A 23,436-nucleotide genomic window follows, 5' to 3' on the forward strand; every position below is an offset into this window, starting at 1 on the left:
AAAAGTTGACTTTTAAACACGCTAGAACTGTACTAATTCTGTTTTTGGTCTTATATTTTCAAATGTAGTTTCTTAGAGAAATATAAAAAATGGGGGAGCCTCAAGACTTTTACACAGTACTTTAAATATACTTCTTAAGATTTAATTATGTGATGTTACCATAAAGTATTGAGGACATTCAGTATTTCAGAGATTAAACTTTTTCCTGAATGTAACATAGGTGTAAAGAAGCAAAATGAGAAAGTGAAGCAGAGACTAGTCGGTGTGCGGTTCCTTTGGGACGTGGATAATTCCTGGTAAACAGCGCCCTCTTCTGTTTCTATGGCGACAAGACATATGCTAAACCTACTAGCACTGGCGCTAGCATCACCCAGCTGTTTCATCCATTTTGTTTAGCCTAGCTAAGCTGCGTGTATTTACAGTGCGGCAGAGATGGATGACGGCGACGAGCCGGGTTTAGTCCTCTCTCACAATACTTCGTCGGGCTCCAAGTCGGGTGGGGACAAGATGTTTTCTCTGAAGAAGTGGAATGCTGTAGCTATGTGGAGCTGGGACGTTGAGTGTGACACTTGTGCCATTTGCCGAGTACAAGTAATGGGTGAGTCCGAGGAGCTAACGGAGCTAACTTGGCTAATTGTACCTTTAAAACCCGAACGGCCCGGCGTGTGGAGGTACTCTAACATTGTTCTTCATTTTCAGATGCGTGTCTACGATGCCAGGCGGAAAATAAACAGGAGGACTGTGTTGGTAAGACCCTGCCAGCACTGACATATTTATTAGCAGCACAGACACTCGGCAGGTTAATCCAAAAAAAGAAAAGAAAAACAAGCTAACAGTAGCTAGTTGGAGCTGTTAGTCAAACTCGCTGAGTCAGGCAAAATACAAGATAATAACCTTTTACTTTCTTCTTTCTTTTAAAATATAAAGCAGAGATTTTATATGACCATTTATTAGCATTTTGATATAAATATAAGGTGTCAAAGGGCACCTAATCTAATCCTTGGGGGTGCGTTTTTGCATTGCAGTGACATTTGCATGGTAAATGCCTTTTAATGAATAGGACTGTCGTGTTTTGTTTTGTTTTGAGCTTATTGTAAATGGTTTCTCAATATGTGCCACTCGTGCTCTGCCTTTGTGTTTCAGTTGTGTGGGGAGAGTGCAACCACTCCTTCCATAACTGCTGCATGTCCCTGTGGGTGAAGCAGAACAACCGCTGCCCCCTCTGCCAGCAGGACTGGGTGGTTCAGAGAATCGGCAAATAAGCTGCACATCCAGGTGGATTACACCTGCGTGCACCCCAAAGCGGTGACAGACTTGGCAGTGATCAGTGCAGAGCCTTGTGCGGAGCCGCTGACACCGCAGCTGCCCTCCTGCTTATTGATTGCATGTTTTCAGTAGTCCGGTACCAGAGGAAGGACAAAATGAAAGCTGCACAGACTGGTTACTCATGGAGTCCTGAAGAAGATGGATGAAATATGTTGAATTGTTTGGTCACTTGTTAGCTTTACATTGGTGTCTGTGGTGGTGTTTGGCACACCTTGAATATGTGACCTTTTTCTCTTCTTTTTTTTTTTTTTTTTTTTTTTAATAAAGACTTGTGAAGATCTGTAATATGTGTTTTTTTTTCAGTAAGAAGTTTGAATAAACTGTGTATGATATGATGTGACTCACTGAACACTTTATTAGGTTTAGATGCTTGTTATCATCATATCTAGGCACGTAGGTGTAGTCTGTGATCTACAGAAATTCAAACGGCATCAGAATGAGGAAGAAAGGTGAAGTGATTTTGAATGTCTCATTATTGGTGGCAAACAAAGTAATCTGAGTATTTCACAAAATGCTAATATTCTGGGAAGATTTCTTGATGTCAGAGGAGTTTGGTCAGACTGCAGAGTATGCAGAAGAGCATCTCTGCAGGTGCTGAACCTTGAAGCAGATGGGCTACAGCGGCAGAAGACCACCACCTTCTGTCAGCTAAGAACAGGAAGCTGAGGCTCCAGTTCAAACTGGGTGATGACAAAATGTTGGAAAAAAAGTCCCCTGTTCAGATGAGTCTCAATTTCTGCTACAACATTCAGATGGTAGGGTCAGAATTTGGGATAAAAAATAAACTGTATACATCCAGTTTTTCATGCTATTCTGTCCATAAAGTAAAGGAGGAAACAGAAAATCCAGTCATTTATAATCTGAGGTTTTAAAAAAATATATATTCAGAATTAGTCCACATGTTGGTTGTTTTAAAACAAGCAAAGATATTAAAGTGAGTCAAGGTGGCGTTTAAGTCTTCAGTCGCTTTGTAAGCTGTTGCGAAAAATCAATTCCTGAGCTGCTACTGAGCCAATCAGGACTCATTTAGTGGAGACTATAATAAAGTTATAATAAACACAAGTGTGCATACCAAATTGCATGCACATATAGCCTTGTCAGTGGCATTGTTCTCTCATGAGGAGTTCATCAGCCCTACAATAACTTGTTAGGGTCCTTATCAGCCACCCCATCGTGTCATACTGGCAGGCCAATTACTGCACACAGTCACTTTGTAACTCCTAAAAATAGACCAGGATAAAGCCTCTTAAGTTCAAACCACATAAGTTGCTTTCCCCGTGTGCCACCTACGAATAAACCCTTAGCCACCAACAAATCCCTAAGGACGGTGGTGCTTTTAAGGACTCAAACATGCGTGGCCCAAGAAGTGAGGGATGCTCAGGATGCAGGTGCTCAGTTGAGCGTAGAACTTGCAGATGGGTTAACGTCAGTGTTTTAAGTTCATCCGCTGCCCGCTGGTGTGCCACAGGATACATCCAGCATGGGTGACCTGCTAGGATTGGACAACTTGGTGGCCAACACCACCTACCTGAAGGCCCAGCAGATCGATCGCAAGGAGCTGAGAAAACGGAGACTCTCCCTGACGCTGCCCAAGCTGAAGAAGACCTCTGCTCTCCAGGCAGCAGAGGGAGAGAGGTACGAGTCACTCTGCGAGCAACAGCCTATCGGGAGGAAGCTGTTCCAGCAGTTTCTCCTGACCTCTAACGACCAGTACGCGGCTGCTGCTGAGTTTCTGGATGAGCTGAGCAAGTGGAGCTTTGCCGAAGATGAAAAAAGAGAAAAAGCCAAACAGACGATCCTCGCCAAGTTCTGCCAGCCTGGGTCTACGAGATTCCTGTCCTACTTCACCGAAGAGGATGCTGAAACATGCAAGGACTTATCGGACAGTAACTTTGATGAGGTGATTTTGGACCATCTGAGAGAAGCCACTAGGGAGTTCCTGAAGGGAAGACCTTTCTCGGAGTACCTGAAAAGCCAGTTCTTCTACAGGTTTCTGCAGTGGAAGGAGTACGAGAGGCAGACGATCACTGACAAATACTTTTATGAGTTCAGGACTCTGGGAAAAGGTGGCTTTGGTGAGGTGAGTGCCTAAAACATTAACGTCAGAATAAAAGTGTTTGGACAGTCAACGGATTTTCCTGCTACAGCCCAATAGCACGACTGTGTGACTCACATTAGCGAGGCAGGCTACTAACTTAAATAATTCCCCTAAATGACCTGCTACAGAATAATGTTATCTCGTACCATTTATTATTGTGTATTATATTGTATCCTTTGTTTTGTCTTCCTCCCCTCAATCCTAAATGGTGGCCGCCGCTCCCTGAGGCTTGTTCTGGAGGTTTCTTCCTGTTAAAAGGGAGTTTTTCCTTCCCACTGTCTCCAAGTGCTTGCTCATAGGGAATCATCTGATTGTTGGTTTTCTCTATGATATTGTCTCACTCTTACAACATAAAGCACCTTTAGGCTGTTTAGAGCAGAAAGTAGCACAAACATGTTTCATATTGATTTGTCATAAATTTGAAAGCAATGTTGCTGTGTCCGTCAGGTGTGCGCGGTGCAGGTGAAGCACACGGGCCAGATGTACGCCTGCAAGAAGCTGGATAAGAGGCGTTTGAAGAAGAAAGGCGGTGAGAGAATGGCTCTCGTGGAGAAGCAGATCCTGGAAAAGGTCAACAGCCTTTTTATCGTAAACCTGGCTTACGCTTACAACAGCAGACACCACCTGTGCCTGGTAATGGACCTGATGACTGGAGGAGACCTCAGGTTCCACATATACGACTTAGGGAAGAGAGGCATACGGATGGAGCGTGTGGTTTACTACACAGCCCAGATAACCAGTGGCCTCCTGCACTTGCACAACATGGGCATCGTGTACCGTGATATGAAGCCTGAAAATGTGCTGCTGGATGGTAAAGGACAATGCCGCCTGTCAGACCTCGGATTGGCTGTGGAGCTGTCAAAGGGCAAAATGATCTGCCAGAAGGTGAGTGTCTCTAGATTAGCCTTGACTTTCAGTGTCAGATATGTGCAGGATGAGGGGCTCTCTGTGGTTTGTCCAAGAGTAAGAAATTCTACTCTCCACACCAGAGAATCTCTTGTTTTATTGTCCTGCATGGCCACCCAATGCTTTGTATTGTTTTTCTGCTTCACTCACAGAAATCCTCACTAACATTAACACTGAATTCTCTCACAGTGTGTTCACCTGCCATTCCAAGGAGCTTACCAGGAATAGATATAGTGACTCCCAGTCCTGCTCAGGCCAACAACGAATAAGTGCACAGCCCTGTGTAACCCAAATGAATCTTATTAAAAGGTGCCTGACCTCATCCCCAGTTGGACGCTACGTAGCCTGAGAAATGTAAGGGAGATTGACCAGAGCCTGTTAGCATTCGCTGGCTAATCTTTGCTTTGCCAGATACGGCTTACAGGTGTCTGTCCAGGAACACAGTCAGAGGATTCACAGCAGGCCTCCACTCACTGATCTGAGGTGTACAACTTGTGTTGTACAAAATGTAAAATGAAAAAAAAAAAAGGAAAGTAATAAGTAAGAAATATATGTTGGCAGGTGCAGGTACAGGAGGACTCAAATGCCAGTGTGTAAAAATAGGTTTTAGGTGTAGTTTTAAAGGACTGAGTGGAGGGAGCAGATTTGACTGTGAGGAGAAAGCTGTTCCACAGTTTGGGAGCAACCAAACAACATCATGTTGGGTCTCGTCTGAGTGGGGTCATCTGATCAGCATTCGATCTGCTGACCAGAGAGTTTAACTACTCGTTTAGTTATTTAGTTTCAATATAAGTAAAGAAGTTCAACTTCAATCACATGTCTTGGTTTTTCTACCTGAAAAAGAAACGCTGCTGTAGGAAATGAAAAAAATCTCTCTTTGGGCTTAATTTTGTAAAAAATGTGTAAAATCACATAAAAATTTCTGGTTGTTTAATTTCTCAGACAGTCTTGTAATTATAAAATTCAAAGCTTTAGTTAATTTACAAAAAAAATGCCCTTTTCTTTATTTATTTACTGTGGACTGAGTGTAAAAAAACTAAAATCTGTAAAGCAGATTTTGAAAAAAACAGCTGTCATCTAATTATTTATCGATTATTTAATTACATTTCTGTAGTAAAGATCGCAATTTTATACCCTTCAAATTTTCCAAAGCCATCCAGTGGGCCAGATTGTAGTCTTTGCCTGGCCGATTCTGGCCCTTGGGCCTTACATTTGACACCCCATCATCATTTTCTCTGTATCTTGTTTCGGTGCATTGTAGCATCTTCATTTTTGTCTTGATGTTTTATTGTTTTTTGTTATATTCAATTAAACAGAAGCTGTATATCTTATCCAGCTTCTTCTTGTTGCAGATAACTGAAATAATTATTTAAACTATAAATGATTTGTTGGAGTAGATTATCATGTTGGGTCTCAAAAACGTTCGTTCTCTGCTTTATAATGGTTTCAGAAAAAGGTCTTTTTTACAATTGTGCCTTTTGAATCTCGGTCTTTAGTATTTCTGGCTATCAGAGACTGCTGTCTGTCAGCTCCACATAACCAGCTGTTGAGCAAAATAATAAATACTTAAGTGCCCTAAACCTGCATTCTGTTCAATGGCCAGCAGGGGGCAACTCCTCTGTATGCAAAGGAAGTCAGACCCACAGAAGCCTTTGACAAAATTGTAAAACTCACCTGACGAGACCGTCAGTGATGCAAATATCTCATTAGCCGATCACACGGAACAAACTTAATGCATTTAGACACAGAGAGAGAATCAAGGTGACCTAGTGAAGTTCAAACTGAGCACCAGAATGAGGAAGAAAGGTGATGTAAATAAATTTGAATGTGGTGTGGTTGTTGGTGCCAAACAGGCTGGTCTGAGTGTTTCAAAGCCTGCTGGATCTGCTGGGATTTTCCCCACACAAACATCTGCAGGGTTTGCAGAGCATGGTCTGAAAAAGAGAAAACACCCTGTTCTCAGTTCTCTGGGTGAAAATACCTCGATGATGTCAGAGGGCAGAGGAGAGAGCACACGCGTGCCCCTCCTGTCAGCTGAGACCAGGAAACTGGGGCTACAATTTGCATCAGACGAGAAAAACATTTCCTGGTCTGATGAGTGTGGATTTCTGCTGTGACAGGGTCAGAATTTGGTGTAAAGGACGTGAAGCCTGGATCCATCCTGCTTTGTATCAACAGTTCAGGCTGCTGGCACACTTTGGGCCTCTTGGTGCCGATTGAGCATCATCTTAAATTGCTAAAGAAGCAGCGATGTTTTGTCACCTTTTGTTAATTTCCTACGGTGAATATCCGTTTCCCCCCATTTCTCCCACCCCATACTACATTCACACACATCACCAAATGACTGACAATTCTTCGGAGCTTAATTTAGTTGAATGCCACAAAAAAACAACCCAAAAAACTGTAAACAATGAAAAACTAAAATTTCTTGTTGTGCCCTCTCCCCTCTGTGTGTGGTCAGGCTGGTACGACTGGCTACATGGCCCCTGAGGTTCTGAAGCAGGAGTACTACCGCTACTCTGTGGACTGGTGGTCGCTGGGATGCAGCATTTATGAGATGGTGGCCGCCCGCTTGCCTTTCAGAGACTTCAGGGAGAAGGTGCAGAACGATGAGGTGACTCGCCGCACCCTGGAGGACGAGTGCAAGTTTGAACACAAATCCTTCGATGCTCCCACCAAAGATATTATCAGCCGCTTCCTCAAGAAGAGGGTGGCGCGTCGCTTTGGGTGCCAGTAAGAAAAACACTGAAAGTTTGAATGGTTTAGATGTAATGGAGCGAAATCGCCCGGCAGCAGAAAAAGTGTCACTTCCTTTTTTTTACTTATGAAAACATGTCGTGGCTCTTGGTGTGATTTTTACAAGAAACGGGACCAGGAAGTCTTTAATAAACAGAAAAAAACAAATAAATATTTCAGAATTCTCAAGTTCAGCCACACAAAATAGTTTTTTTCTTCCTTTTTTTTCCCTGTGAAATAGCAGCAAAATTCATTCCCCTGTTTGTAACACACAGTCCTGAGGAGACACAGCTCAGTGTAGGTTCTCAGCTCATGTTAATCTTAAGCGCTTGAAACGAAGGAAGCTGGATTGCTTTTTGCTTTTTGCTTTGTCCCCTCTCATCAAACAGGCTTCCTCAGTTCTAAAAACTGTGCCACATATTTAACCCCTGCTTGTGGATTTTCCTGTGCCGTCTTATCCAACCCCAAATCCAGTCAGTTTATAGAACCGAGGAAGCTTCTTGAATGAGAAGTGAAACATCTCCATGAACCAAAAGGGCCTTCATAACAAGCACTTAAGACAATCCTAGTAGACGTTGCTCGATTTCGACCACAAATCAACATGAACACTGATGAAGCACTACAACCACACCAACACAAGGGGGCGCTAAATTTGTTCAAAAAGTGAATTATTACCTGAGAGAAAACGAGGGCACCGACTTGAATGTGCTTTGATTTTTATTTTGTGACTTTCAAACCTCTCTGAGGAATACTTCAGTTTATTTTTATATTTTTAACTTGTCGTCTTAAGTTCTCTCCAAGCATCATAACAAAGGGAGGGTGTGTCTTCGAAGCCTTTCAGAGGAACTTTGTGACCATCAGCTCTGCTTTTGGTCCTCTCCAGCAGCTCCATGTGACAAAAAAATATATAGTTTCTGTGATTCTTTACATTCTCCTAGCCTATGAACCAAATTTCATATGTTTATATTTATATATTGGATGTATAAACGTACATGGTCAGTCCTGAGTTTCCCAAGGAGCCAATGAGAAAAGTTTTGCTTTTCCTGCCAACACAGCTGGCTGATCTGCAGCTGGACCCATTTATTTTTCTACTTTTACTATTTTTAAAGCCATTCGGCTGCTCTGAGTTTTATTCGTTAGCTATTTTTAATTCGCTTCATTTGCACAAACATAGTTATAGCTTCACAGCGACTCTGTTTTTTTAGCCCTGTAATTACATAAATGCAAGAAGAACATGTGTTTATTGTATTGACAGTGAAACAATTATTTAAACCCCTCAATAATGTGTCACCTTCATTATAACCTCTGAGTCAAGATAAGTGCAGAAAGGCTGAAGCTGGATGGAGCGGTGTAGAATAAGGGTGTAAAAATAAAAAATAAACAGAAGGGGAAGCGAGGCAGATGATTCTGAATGCGTGGCAATAACTTCTCTTCGCTTATTTCTGACTTGTTTTGTGTTAATGGATAAGGCATTTCTCTGAATGCCTCAAAGTAACACTTCCTCTCAATCCATCACCTTTAGAGGCGACGACCCACGAAGCCACGAGTTCTTCAACAGCATCAACTTCCACCGACTGGAGGCGGGCCTGCTGGAGGCCCCCTGGGTGCCAAAGCCCGACGTGGTCTACGCCAAAGACGCGGACGAGTTCAAGGACAGCTCTGACATCAAGGACGTCAAGTTTGACACCAAGGATGAGAAGTTCTTCAGGGAGTTCAGCACGGGCGCAGTGTCCGTGCAGTGGCAGAAGGAGATGATTGACAGCGGCGTGTTTGACGAGCTGAACAGCACCACGGTCATCCAACGCGACCGCGAGACTGCGTGGAAAACCAGGCTGTGCGTCCTTTTGTGAGCACACACACAGGAGGAATTTTGGACACTTGAAAATGCACAGATGTCCTTAAATCGAAGTGCCTTCAATTATGTGCCTCGGAAACCTTTTTACGCGTGGCCTTTTTCCTTAACCTCAGTACATTTCCCCACATAAATAATTTCATTATGCAGCCACAGCCAAACATAATAGGACATTAGTAGCTGCAGTAAAATAAACTCGCAGTATTAATGCCCAGATGGAAAACATGCTGACATTGTACTGCAGCTGCGGCTTTATACTTTGCCCTCTGTTCCCGGTGAGACAGCAGATCCCAGCGCCTTCATAGTTTCCATTACATCACTCGGCAATTTTTGGCAGGCAACTGTTTACGTGTGTTTGTAAACAAGCTCCATAATGGCTGCGTGTCATCACACTAATGCGCCACCTTTCTAATAGTGACCCACGTTTCACACGAGCCCTCTGAAGAGCCCTTCTTCTTTCCCCCTCTGATGAGCTCCTGCTCAGGGTCGCGCTGATGAAGTCTCTCAGCGCACCGCTGAGCGCCGCCAGATGCTCACGGAGCTCGCTCAACCTCCCGCGGCACTCATCATCATCATCCCCATTATCCCGCGCTGCTCTGGTATTTACAAGCACTGGATGACTCGTTCACTAATTTTAACGAGGGACCGAGGGAGACAAATTGTCGTACACGCGCAAAGTTTTTTCCACTTGAGAACATGTTAACATAGATTTTCTGGCACCATCGAGCCAACGCCAAACCCCTTTACAGCCCCCTCAAATCACCCTTTGTTTATGCACAGACCCCTTGTTCTCACAGCACAGCAACAACAACAAAAAAGTAGGCTGTTTGAGAAAACCTTTCACACACACGTTGCCTTTAAGGATCCATAGTTTCCCCTGATTCATGACTGAAGACTCAGGTTGCAGTAAATCCACGAACTGTTGCTGCTAATCAATCATTGCAGACTACTGTAGCTTCTGCTTTGAAAACAGCAGATTTCAGGGGGGCAGGTTTGGCCTTTAGGCTACCAGGATCCCCCAGGTGTCTTATTTTTGACTTGTTTTTACTTTTAAACTTTTAAACAACTGCAACTTAAGAAAAGTGGTAGGCAGATCGATCCAAATATCGATATTCTAGATACCAACACTGGTATTGGTATCGGACCGATACTGGCGCTATAGAATCGATACTTTAGTTTTTGAAAATGAAAAAATAAATTCAAAAAATGTCTGTGAATGTAATAACCAACAGAAGTTGATCCAAACTGCTTTAAAGACAGGCACAAGACATTCTCCAAAAACACTCAGATTTAAAATACATAAAAAGCTAAAAGTTGTGTTTTGTTGTGTAAAATAATTATTGTGGAAAGTAAAAATCACAGTGATTTAGTGGTCATTAAAATGTGCTCAGAATTTCCAAAATGATGATGATTGTTCTCATAAATCATGGCACGCTGCTCCCCTACAGAAGCTGGCTTTATAGTTTAAAAGTATTGGTATTTGGTATTGCTATATACTTAGTATTGGATCAGTAAATACTACTACTGCAGTATCACACACCAGCAAATAGAAAAAACATCACAAAAACTAAACAAAAACAAAAAGTTTCACAAAGTACAATGGAACTGTTTTTGGGGAGACAATAAGTTGACGGACCAGACGCGGATGTGACAAGCTAACAGTAAATAGCTAATACCAAACATGTTTCTACAGTATTACATGAATCATGTGACTAAAACAGACATGCATCACAGCTCATCTGTCACATTATTCTGTCCCCAAAAATATTTCTGTTTTGTTTTTCTATCTGCTGCTGTTTTCTTAAGTTGCAGTGCATTTGACCTTTCAGGGCCACCGTACATTAGTGCCAAACAATGCCAATCACCTTTTATAATGCATTTCTGAACACATAAATGTGCTTTTCTTGCAGTTTAGATGATATGCTCTTATACTTTCAACAACATATTTTGGTTTGCAAGGATTTTATGGATCATCTTTTTTGCTACTGATGTTGGCAAACCTTTTTTTTAACAAGCTGTGATGAAAGAAAATAAAAGCAAATTTCCAAAAAGCTTGAGTGAAATAAAGTTATTTCCCTGTCCTCCTGCCGCTGATGATTTCTGCAAACAAGTGAGTCACCAGAGCGATGACATGTGAAGTTACAGGTCGAAAGCTACGCAGTCATTGTGATTATCCTCTTGTTGCTCATCTCACGGTTGCAGATCTCATCTGTCATCATTTATCCAAGCAGCCCGGTGTCGATCTGAAAAACAGAGAGGCGCTTGTGTCTTCAGTTACATCATGTTGCTTCAATATTTGATTCGGATTGCTTCATCTGTCACTGTCAGCGTAACCCTCCAAAACAAAACAAAAAAAACCCTCAGCACGTTTAGGTAATGACGGACACATAAACATGTGTTGCGCTAATTCCTGCGCGGGCAGGGGAGAGGCGACCTTACAGGGCGGAGAAGTGGCCCCCCTTCACGCTCCACTGTCACGAGATTAGAGGGTGCTTCAAGATGGAAATCCAAGACGCAACCTGATCATCGTGGCTGTGAAGGCAGAGTGGGGAGTCCACTGTGGACGACGTGACGACAAGGCAAACCCGGCAGAAGGTCGCCAGGAACATGTTTTTACCAGGCGCGTACAAGCTGCTGCCAGGGTTTAGTTCCCCACGGCCCAGCGCTGTAATGCTGCCCTCCAATTCACAAACAGCACAAACAACTCTGCAACACACACACGCACACACAACATGTACTATAAAACATTTGCACTCAGGCATGCAAATACACACTGGCGCACGCACCTCTTGCATCTGTAGCACCGATTGTGCAGAAGAAGATGTGCACAGATCCCACAGAAGACTTTTACACACTCTCTCTCTGATCCACACACACACACACACAATCTTATTACCTCTGTAGAAGCAGGCGTGGGGTTTTAGAGATCAAAGCAGGACAGGGTGTAATTTGGTATCTGCGTTTGTTACATGCCCATGCTCTGGATTCACATCAAAGGCATGTGCCACACTTCAGTTCTGCCCTGGCATCCTCGGGATGGTATCACACCACTGATATCGCTGCTTTTTCCCCTTTTTTGGCTCTGCATGCGTATGTGTGCGTGTTCTTCAAAAGGCGTAAACATGAAAATCACACAGAGCGATGTCTATATACGCACTTCTATGTGTGTGTGCGTGTGAGTGTTTGGGATAGGTGAGAAAATGGTTAAATAGCAGAGACAGAGAGGCCATTGTCTGCTGAAGGAAAGCGAGAGCCAGCCATGAGGGAGAGAATGAAGGAGGAAGAGAGCTGTTGCACGTTGTCTCGTATTCAAAGCTGGTGTGAGGTCTATATTTTTAGGATTAAAGTCTGTTTTTAAATGGTTGAAATCTTTTTTTTCTCCCTTCTAGGCAAATTTCACGCCATTCAGCGTAACAAAAATATAGAAAAATTCGAACCGAGAATCGAGCACCAGATCAGGACCGAGATCCTCATCCCGCTGAGCTGCCAGTGTGAGCCTCACTGCTACAGCCCAGAAAGTGTTTTGCTCTTTTGGTTCACATTCAATTTTCTAAGCTTCATTGCTTGAATTCTTAACATTTCCACAAATAAGTGAATTCGTGCTTGGCGGTCCAACAGAAACAGAGCGTGTGTGTGCATGATGTTCTTCCCCACTGAGGCCCAGTGGGTAGTTTCCATGGTGCCCAGACCTCAGACCCCTTCCAGTGCCAGGGGTTGGACAACGTCATGGACAAGGCACACACACACACACACACACACACACACACACACACACACACACACACACACACACACACACACACACACACACACACACACACACACACATTATAAACAGTGTTAGCCTTCATCCTATCTCTGCACCATGTTTGGTCCCTTTACTGCAAGAATCATCTGTTTATGTGATTTAATCTCATGTTCTGACGTTTTTTCCACAACAACAAACAAAAAAAAGCTGCCAGTGAGACCAAATGATGGCACCAGTTTCCAAACTCACGTCCTGGGAAAGTGTCTTGAACCATGACTGCACAGCTATATCGAAAGCAGCGAAAATTACCCCAAGACATGAACCCTGTCAAGCCCATGTGATTACTCCAAAATCTTGTCAACTAGAGGACAAAACAAATAATTATTCTGACTCATCAAACGCTATTTAAATATTGTCCATAAAAGTTATTTTTGCTTTTCCCCAACACATAGAGCTGGGGTTAAGGTTCTGACCTCAAAGGGTTAACATATCAGTGTCAGGTGATTGGAAAAAAGGCCACTTAAGGCTTAGAAGTGGATAAAAATTACTTACAGGTACACATATGTAGAAGACTTTACTCACTCGTTGATGTGTCTGGATCCTAAGCTTTGGTACAGTATGTAAGTCTTACCTAATGTTATATCGGCAGATAAATGGATGGAAAGATGGACGGATTGAGTCTTTGTTTTATTGCTACAGCACAGAAATCTTCCAGCAATCATCCTTACCGTCTGTCATATCGGCAATACATAGACATTAGAGCAAGCAGTGTTTGTGGTTCAGACCCAGGACACACAGTGGAGATCATCTCTTGATTGGCTTGGTGTGTCCCCTCCAGGAGAACTAGACGATCAAGAGGATATTGGTCCAGAGAGTCTCTGCACTACTACCCCTGTGAGCCCACCCAGGTGGATTCATGGATGGACGGGCGGATGGATGGACTGAGTCTTCATGTCACTGCAACAGCACAGAAATTATACAACAACCATCATTTTGCCGTGACAGTGGTGGTGGCATAAAGGCAGGAATAGTTCCAAAGGTGGCTTTGATGGGTTTCTTTAATGGCTGTAGCTCAGGAGGTAGAGCAGGTCATCTATTAATTGCAAGGTTCATAGTTTGATCCCAGACTGCTCCAGTCTGCATGCCAAATATCCCTGGGCAAGATACAGAACCCCCAGTTGCTCTCCGATGTATCCGTCTGAGTATGAATGTTAGACAGAAAGCACTTAAACGTGGAAAAAACTGCTTGTGTGAATGGAGCATGTTGTAAAGAGTGCTTAGGTACAGAAGAAAAGCAATAAGAACCAGTCCATTTACCAATGGCTGCCTATTTGTCAACAAAGTGGTTTTTTTTAAAAAATAAATTCCAACAATTCATTTAATTTTATTTATATAATGCCAAATGACAATAACAGCTGCCTCAAGGCACTTTATAATGTAAAGAATCTATAATAATACAGAACAAACCTCAACAATCAGACAGTTCCCTACGCGCAAGCACTTGGCGACAGTTGGAAGGAAAAACTCCCTTTTAACAGGAAGGAATCTCTGGCAGCAATCTGCCACAACTGGCTGGGAGTGATGGGAGGGAGACAGGACAAAACAACATCAGTGACACATCAGGAATCCCCTAGTTTAGGCTACTGAATACATTATGGTGTTCATAAATTGATTAATTGCAGAATTGTTGACAATCAAAAGGGGTCCTTCATTATTTCTGGGTCCTTTCAGAGAGGACCTGCATCCACATCTATTTAACCACTTCATACAGCACTCTTAGCTGTTTCTACCATTCATCCTTTACTTTTAATGTTGGCCTCAGTAGATTTTTAAGCTGTTATCCTGCTTCTTAACTTTCACAGTTCAGCCATTTCCTTGATCAGCAGTCTGCCACATCTCTCCGGTCACCTGTCACTAGGAATAAAGTTCTCTCCCACAAGTAGAAAATCCCAAGGAAACAGCTTAAAGTTCAAAAAGTTATAGCATCCTGAAACCGGAGTTGGCCGGAGCGTTAAGCTTTCTGATGTTCCTTCACCCCTCCAGTGCAGGGTGATTGAAGATCAGCACATCAAACGAAGGGAGAGGGATATAATGATACAGAATACTGTATCAGGGAAACACTTTACAACTCCTCATCTTAAACAGTGAAGGAAAGAAACAGTTGTGGTGCATGTGTTAATGTACTTTAATTGCAGTGCACCGTGCTGCCTCAGGGGTCACCGACTGTGGGGGAACTGCTGGCATCTGTGTTTGTGTGGACAGATATGCTGCTCGTGTGTGAGTGTATGTGCTCAGGAGCAGGTACAAAAGTCATCACGGCGTTGGGTAATGGTGACAGAGAACCAGAAATGTAATCTGTGAGGCGGTGTTAGTTTCTAAGAGTGTATCCAGTTTGATTTAATTTGCTGGTACTTATTGCATTCTTTGTTAGCAGTGTAATATGACTGACAGTTGGCACGGCAGGCAGTCTGGAGTCAGTCCAAGTCTTTTTCTGCTTTAAGTGTGTGTGTGTGTGTGTGTGTGTGTGTGTGTGTGTGTGTGTGTGTGTGTGTGTGTGTGTGTGTGTGTGTGTGTGTGTGTGTGTGTGTGTGTGTGTGTGTGTGTGTGTGTGTGTGTGTTCCCAGACTCTCTAATCTACCTCTTCCAGTCTGTCAATATCACTTGGCATGTGTGTGTGGCTAAATTCGCTCCTCTGCGGCCGTCCTTGGACATCTGGGGTGTGTTGATGCTGCTAATGGATACTGCGACTGTAACAAAGAAAAGAGGCCGATGTGTGGATTCTGTTGAAATATGAAGTCTGTTTACATAAAGTACAGAGCTGGAAAAAAAAAGATAATTAAACTGCTCCCATACTATTATGACCAAACTCTGTGGAATTTCCTCACAGGTACTTCTCACACAGTGACTCTGCACAAGCAGGAATGAAAGAAGATGAGGTACACTCAGATATTTGGCGAAATGTTTAGACTCTTACAGGAATGCACTTTGTGCTTTGACTGTGGGGGAGATGTCGCTGAGCAGGCGAGGTCTGGGGATTGTCCACTTTGAGCTTATCTACATCGAGACCTTGTTCTCTGGCCTCAAGAAGTTAGGCCAGAGAATGAGGCCTAACTTCCTCAGGCCTTCTCATTAGGCAGTTGCTTTAGAAAGTATTCAGACACATTCAATCTTGGTACACAAAAATAGTTCAGTGGTCATTTTATTAGGCTAGTACTTGGTTGGACACCGTTTTGCCTTCAGAGATGCCTTAATTGTTCATGGCACTGATCCAACAAGGTGCTGGAAACATTCCTCAGAGTTTTTGGTCCATGTTGACATGACAGCATCAAACAGTTGCTGCAGATTTGTCGGTTCCACATCCATAATGAGAATTTCCCATTGCACCACATCTTGAAGGTGCTCTGTTGGAGTGAGATCTGGTGATCGTGGAGGCGTTTTGAGTACACTGAACACATTGTCAAGTTCAAGAAAGGATTTGAGATGATTTAAGCTTTGTGACACAGTGCATTTTATCCTGCTGGAAGCAGCCATCAGTAGGTGGGTACACTGAGGCGATAAAGGCATGGAAAGGGTCAGCAATATGCTCAGATCGGCTGTGGTGTTTAAATGTTGGTACTAAAGGGCCTGTGCAAAACTGTATCTCAGTTTCCTGCTCTTAGCTGACCAGAGTGGCACAGTTGTGACCACAGCTGTGTCTAATAAACTGGCTGGTAAGTTTGTGATAAATGAAAATATGTTTCTGTTCTATTTTATATTTGTGGGAAAATGCATTAACTTTAAAATACATGTGAAGAGTCACATGTATTTTATATGCTCTAATCAATCAATTAACCAAGACTTGCAGGCACTGAATAAGGCCATTGTGCCCACACAGTTTAGTTTATTCCAACCTTGTTTCTTCTAAAGTTTGTTGAGACAGACTGAGCAGTTGTTGACCACACCTTACACTTTTTTTTTTTAGCTACAAATAGAAAAGGAGAGATCTGTACAAAAGTACACTGCTGACCCACAAAAGGTGTGTGTGACATTCACTCCAGGCTAAATGCTGCAGGTCGAACAAGCCTTTAGTACAGATTTATTCTGAAGCTGTGTTATGTTAGGGTAGCTAAAATCAGTCAACTCTTGGAAAAATTCCCCTTAAACTGACCAAAGAGCCTGTTTGCATGCAAAAGAACTAGTTGAAAAAAAAAGATAAATCAGGATTCCGGAATGATCAAAATGTGAAAAAATCTGTTACAACTATATTGTAGTGGTGTCTTCCACACAAAGAACTACAGTCCAACAGTACCAGAAAAACTATATATTTTTTATCCTGAAAACTGAAAACTGTGTGTGATAAAAAAAAAAAAAGAAAAAAAAAGATTGATCTCAGTTCCCACATGAACATCCAGTTTTAAACACTCTCTCTGGACGCTTGCGTCCTCGGAGGTACTACCACTTGTTTTGACTGATGGGCTAATTTAGGAGGTTCTACTTTTGGCTCTTTCTTGTTTGCCGGCAATCTTTTTGGCATTTAAAAGAAAACTGAGCTCGAGTTGCAGGTTCACTAACACCGACCACAACTTCTGTTGAGAGTGCTTTCAGTGGTGACACGCCTCAAATCTAAAAACTCCACACTGTAACCTTATCGTGCTTATTTTTATCTTCAGTGAATGACGTTTTGTACTCGCATGTTTGATGGATTAAAGGGCCGGGCTTTATCTTGTGATGATCAGGAGGTTGCGGTCTGCGAGCTCCCACACACACACACACACACACACACAAATGCGCACGCACACATAAATATGCCAGCATAAATACACGCACACACTCCCCCCAGATGTTTCCCGACATGGTCTGCTGTGACTCCAGTACATTTGTTTATCCCTGCATGCATAGTTAATGCTACATGCCCTGCACAACAGAGCTTACGCTGCTGTTTGTTTTCCACTGCAGCTCTTTTCCACTCTCAGAGTGACCAACACAATGGCTAGTACACCTAAAATGGTACTGATGGCTGCTTTTCTTCTATTTGGAAGTCAAATGATTTTATCACAAAGGGCTTAAAATGAGACTCAAATAAGTGACATCATCTCAGATGCCTGTGTATTGCCAGAACTTGTCACCGTGCTTATATTTCCATAACTGCATTATCAAAAGTGCCGTGGCTAAAAGGCAAAATAAGTGTTCAGAAATGTTACATCGTTTTGAAGCTTTCTGGAAGTCAGAGTTTTACCTGCTGTATGCCAAACTAGACAGATCACACCAGCCGCAACACCAGTGAATTCTCGGGACACAGAAATTATTCATTTTAATGGAAAATTCTGGTTTATTGCAACTTTTTTTAATGACTCATGTAAATCTGCAGTCCGCATACAATACCAGGTCTTACCAGATCTTTCAACGTCTGTGCAACACAGTGAAAAGGAGAGATGCACGGCTGTACAGTCTTCAGCTTTTGTGCTTTACAAGTTTATTTTTTACTAATGGTTTGAAGTAGAAAAACACCCCAATCACTTTCCCCAAAATTGGATATGTTTACCCAATTGCCCAATCCTACCCACATAGCAGACAGGTCTGGCCCGAATCTGGTGTCAAGCCGGCACTGCTGGCTGACTTCTGGCATGGTAAGTGGTATGTCATCCAACGTTTCAAATGCAGGTTTGACAGGTTTGTGAGTGAACACTTTATCCCAAACCTAGTGAGGGTTTACTCATGTTTATCACGGGGTGGATGTAGCTCAGGAGGTAGAGCGGGTCATCTAGTGATTGGAAGGTTGGTGGTTCGATCCCTGGCTCCTGCAGGCTGCGTGTCAAAAGTGTGTATGTGTATGAATGTAGTTAGGAACCACTCAGTTTAGAGAAAGTGATTGGGTGAGTGAGTGTAGAGCACTATGAGTAATCCAGGAGAGTAGAAAAGTGCTATATAAGAATCAGTCCATTCACTGTCTGAACAGAGTTTTGTCATGTTTCTTTTGCGCTATCATGTTCTGGCACATGTTGTTATTACATGGCTTGATCAAGGTACACATTAGGCTGACATCTGTGCCAGCAGTGTGTCTGCAACTGGCCCGTGGCTGCACACAACTTACACATGGCTCACATACCGCAAAGAATGACGGCCCTTTGGTGGCCCAGATCTGGTTTGCCAGAGGTAATCCACACATGGGCCAGCACAAGGCCACCAGTGTGTCTGCAACTGGCCTTGTGCTGGCCCATGTGTGGGCCACATGTGTGGGCGTGAGCCTGGTTCTGCCGGAGGTTTCTTCCTGCTAAAAGGGAGTTTTTCCTTCCTACTGTCACTAAGTCCATACCAAGGTTATTATAGTAAACTAAAACTAACCTAAAAACTAGACTTTTGGAGGAGAAAGAAAAACAATTTTGTGAATTTAGAAAACGAAATGAACATTTTTGAGACTTCTACATCAGTGTCCCCCCTCCCCTCTGATCTGTTCCTCTTTCATGTGATTTAACTCCAGGTTCAGTCCTGATACACATGAACTCCGAAAGAATACTCACCTTCAAATTTTCACCTCCGAGAAGCATCTACGCAGTGAGGTCTGCAAGTCACTTCACTGAAATGCAACACTAACATGAGATCTCCCCTTCCCGAGAAATGTATTTTGCTTTTAAACCCACATCACTTACAGCTGCTCTCCTTGCTTAATCACTCCTGCTTGATATTCTGCAGTCACTTCCATCCTCCTGAAGGTGAGACTTTTTCAAACAGCTGCTCTGGGTCGCATGCTTTGTCAGATTGTTAACACATAATAAGCCCACGCACTCTTGTAAACATCAAAGGCGTCCCTCTCTCATATTTTTTTTTTTTTTCCCAGCCGGTGCAATGTCCTTTTCTGTTGTCGCTTTGAACACATATACAATTATTACGGCTGGTGGGAGGAGATACTGCACATGATGCAAATGGGGACGCTCGCACAAACACAAACGGCCGGGGCCCTGGCATGTCTGAAAAGAACACTTTGATGGTGCGGCCCTCATTTGCCGTTTGAGTTGGCATTGACTGAGTTCTCCCGTGGTCCCCTGGCCACGGCACACACACACACACACACACACACACACACACACACACACACACACACAGAGCCATGAAGGCCTCATGGAGCCTGCAGGGAGTCAAACTGCTTTCACCTGTTGTCTCTGGCAGCCTAAGAGGAGACGATTAGCGCCCAGCACTGACAATATGCTCTTTGTTCCCCTCTTTCGCTCCCTCTCCCTCTCATGCTCGCAGTCCGTTGCTTTTGCTCATTCCTCCCTCTAACCCGGCCTTCTGTCTTCCTGTGTTTCTCGCTCTCAGTATCTCTCTGTCCCTCTTTGTGTCCTTTTAGCTCGCTTGCTATTTCCGTCTCCCTCCCTCATTCTCTCTCGCGCGTCTCTATCCATCTCTAATGCCCTTGTGGCCATGAGAGCAGCGTGTGGAAAACAGTCGAGCACTTTATCACAGATCATCGATGTAATCCCTCGCAAGTATGCTACGCGAGATCGCTGAAGCCGGAATTAACTCATTTGGCTGTGCAGTGATATCACCACATGAAGGTCAAATGTTTTAAACATTAGTGTGGATTAAACCTTAGGAAATACAGCACATGTTCCACCCCGAATGCATTAGCATGTATTAGAGAAGCCTGGCCTGGCATCCACGGGTAAAAGGGTGTAAGCGAGCTGTGCATGTGTCCCACACGCCAGCAAGAGCACACAAGTCACAAACAGCCAAATGTGATATTTCCACGAGCTGGGGCACAGATGTGCAGCAGTATAAAGTGGGCTTTATGGCCAGAGGGGAAGATCTCACATCGAGTGACCCGAGCTAGCATTCCTCAGTATGCTGAAAACATAGTGGACAGCAGAGTAGTGGTAGGAGAGGTGCAAAGAGCAAAAGTCTGTCTGCTTGCTCGCTATCAGCTGTGCTAAAATAGGAAAACCACTTTCTCCCCCACTTTAAGCAAATAGAAAACTATACCAAAGTTTAGTAAGAGCAAAAAAATGCAGGAAAAAACCTGGCATGTGCAATTCTTTTAATTTGCCAAATATAATATGTAAACATAATGATATCAGATTAAAAAAATGAAAACAACAGAAATTGCTGCAGACACTGCGCATGAAGCAGTGAACATGAAATAGCTGTTATAACTAGAGTTATAGAGCACTGCTTTGCAGCTATAATGCAAACTGTGGAGCTGCAAATAGTAGCGTGATAAAGAACGGTTTCACAGGAGTCTCTGCAATCTTTACACAACATGCTTCAGTCCATTTAGGTTTGTGGGCGTTCGTTTGTGCACAGCTGTCTTAAGGTCCCATCATGGCATTTAGATCAGGGTGAGGTATGGACTCTGGGCCGATGCAACAAATTGATTCTCTTCTTTTCCAGTCATTCGGAGTCATTGTGCTGTTTGGTTCATGGTCGATTCAATGACTGCAAGGTGTCTAAAACAGGTCCAAATCATCACCCCCACACATGGGCTTGTCATGAGCTGTTAGTGCTGGTATCGTGTTTTCAACATGTGTTGCTGTGCATTGTGGTCAAAACATCTCCACTTTGGTCTTGTGTTCATATCCAGCTATGCGAGTCTAAGTCAACCTGTTATGTTCTTTTTAGAGAGAAGAGCTTTGTAATGAAAACCTTTCTGAACAAGTCATATTTGTTCAGTTGTTTTCTAATTATTATGTCATGAACTTTATCATTTAACATGCTAACTGAGGCCTGTAGAGTCTGAGATGAAGCTCTTTCGGGTTTTTTGCAGTTTCTCTGAGCATTGCAGGGTCTGATCTTGGGGTGAATTTACTGAGATGTCCACTGCTAGCTTTATTCCTAAATACAGCATAAAAAGAAAGTCAGGTGATACCAGCGGTAGCACGCAGAATCATGGATAATCACGCAAATAATACTAAATTTTACTTAATGAAGAGATAATGTCTTCCATGTGTGGGAGAGCGATCATGTTTAGAGCTGTTAACATGAAATCCAGTCAGAGTTCATAGGTGGTCTGCTGTTTGCATAAGTGTCTTATCAGATGTGCTAAAAAAAAAGTGTTTCCGTTCACCTGACACAGTGCAAACAAGTCAAGCGTAGCGTGCACAGTGCAGGCTACACGTAACTGAACAATAAGTTTACTGTGACCAGGGAGGGTAAAACACACAGCAGATAGTCTGAGACGTTATAAAGAGTTTTAAAAAGGAGTTTTCAACAGAAACGCTTAAACTGAACTAGCTGGCCTCTTGTTTCTGTTCCTCTAAACCTGCAGCGTAGAGTCTTGGTTTGTTTTGGCAGATGAGAGCAGCTGGAGTAAAAACACTACCTGTCCATTTGTGGAGGCTTACATGTGATGCAGTGTCCTGGAAAAAGCTGTCTGAGTCTCTGCTTTGCATTTCCTCAGCACTGGTGTATAAATCATACAGTGTAGCACACGGATCCATTAAACGCAGGGAAGACCAAATATGTGTTATTCCCCACCGCTACCTGTAACTGTGATTAAAGCTTTAAATGTACTAACATCTCACCAAGTCTCTGAAATTTGTTTTAAATTTTTCTGGACAGCAGACGGTCACTCTGTGTTTATACAATTAAAAAAATGAAGAATTACGTTTGAGGATTTGGTTTCCTGTGCAGAACTGAAGTCTCTCTGTACTTTTCAAACAGTACAACTCTTGTGCAAGCTACCTGATGTCTGTAACTGATTGTGTTCATACTGTTTGTACCCTTCACTGCCCTGACAAACTGAACAAATTCTCCCATTGCTCGCTGTGACTTTTAATACAAAATAAACTGTCAACTGTCCTTGGACTGGAGGGCATTTGGACTAAACCCAAATGCCCATTTAAAAAGTTTTTGAAACTTTTTAACTCCAACCTTTTTAAAAAGTTTCAAAAACCAGAATAAATATCTTTTTTAGATATGCAAAAAAAGAAAAGAAATTGCTAAAATCACATAAAAATTGAATATGTTGTTATGCGTTGTATCTCCATTTAGCTTGGGGAGGCTGTGGCTCAGAAGATAGAGTGCTTTATATTTTAAGGTAAATACCCTGCAACAATACAGAGAAAATCACAACACTTAAACGACCCCCTATGAGGAAGCACTTGGCGAAAGTGGGAAGAAAAAACTCCCTTTTTTCCTTCAAGAAGGAAATCTCCAGCAAAGCATGGCTCAGGGAGAGGCAGCCATCTGCTGTGACCAGTTGGGGGCGAGGGGATGATTATGATTGCATGCAGAGTGGTTGATAAATACAAACATTGGAAAGTTGGTGCTTCTGTAGCCTACATGTCCAAGTATCATTAGGAAAGATACTGAACCCTGTGTTACCCTGATGCATCCATCCGTGTGTGTGGTACATAGGTTGCAAGAACTTAGTCAACCAAAAAGATGGTTGTGTGTTGAGGGTTGTAGTGCTTTGAGTGCTCAAATGGAGTAGGAAAGTACAATATTAGTACCAGTCCATTCATGTGACCTGCAGTGCACAGTCAGCCACCTACAGCCACCTTCATGAGAGACTTCATCCAGTATTATCCAGGCAGTAGCAGTTCTGGCCTGCCCAGTAATAAACTCAGGTAACTTCATTACTGTTAGCAACACAGCCATTGCTGTGCTGACGGGCCTTGACAGATTGAGTCCCCCCTATGGACTGGGGCCTCTCCGCTCCCTGACATGCTGCAGCTTTATTAGACTCCCCCTGGAACACATTGCCCAGCCTGACCTGGATCGCTCCACTACATGATTGGCTTAAAAGCCCTGGGTCGAGACTCTCTTAGTTCAGGGGAAACAGTTGAGGCATGTGCT

At 43.1% G+C, this 23,436-nt stretch overlaps 2 protein-coding genes across 2 annotated transcripts; both read left to right on the forward strand.

Moving 5' to 3' along the window:
- The first annotated feature begins 347 nt into the window (after positions 1-347).
- On the forward strand, positions 348-1,262 carry rnf7 (ring finger protein 7). The gene is made up of 3 exons (XM_031752676.2): positions 348-598; positions 700-747; positions 1,144-1,262. The coding sequence occupies exons 1-3, from the start codon at positions 433-435 to the stop codon at positions 1,260-1,262; spliced, it is 333 nt and encodes a 110-aa protein (XP_031608536.1). The 5' UTR covers positions 348-432.
- Positions 1,263-2,806: 1,544 nt separating this feature from the next.
- Positions 2,807-9,038, forward strand: grk7b (G protein-coupled receptor kinase 7b). Its single transcript, XM_031752635.2, has 4 exons — positions 2,807-3,406; positions 3,872-4,309; positions 6,792-7,063; positions 8,589-9,038. The coding sequence occupies exons 1-4, from the start codon at positions 2,807-2,809 to the stop codon at positions 8,914-8,916; spliced, it is 1,638 nt and encodes a 545-aa protein (XP_031608495.1). The 3' UTR covers positions 8,917-9,038.
- The last annotated feature ends 14,398 nt before the right edge of the window (positions 9,039-23,436 follow it).

This window comes from Oreochromis aureus, linkage group 14, assembly GCF_013358895.1.
Source record: "Oreochromis aureus strain Israel breed Guangdong linkage group 14, ZZ_aureus, whole genome shotgun sequence".
In the NCBI taxonomy this organism is placed as follows: Eukaryota; Metazoa; Chordata; class Actinopteri; order Cichliformes; family Cichlidae; genus Oreochromis; species Oreochromis aureus.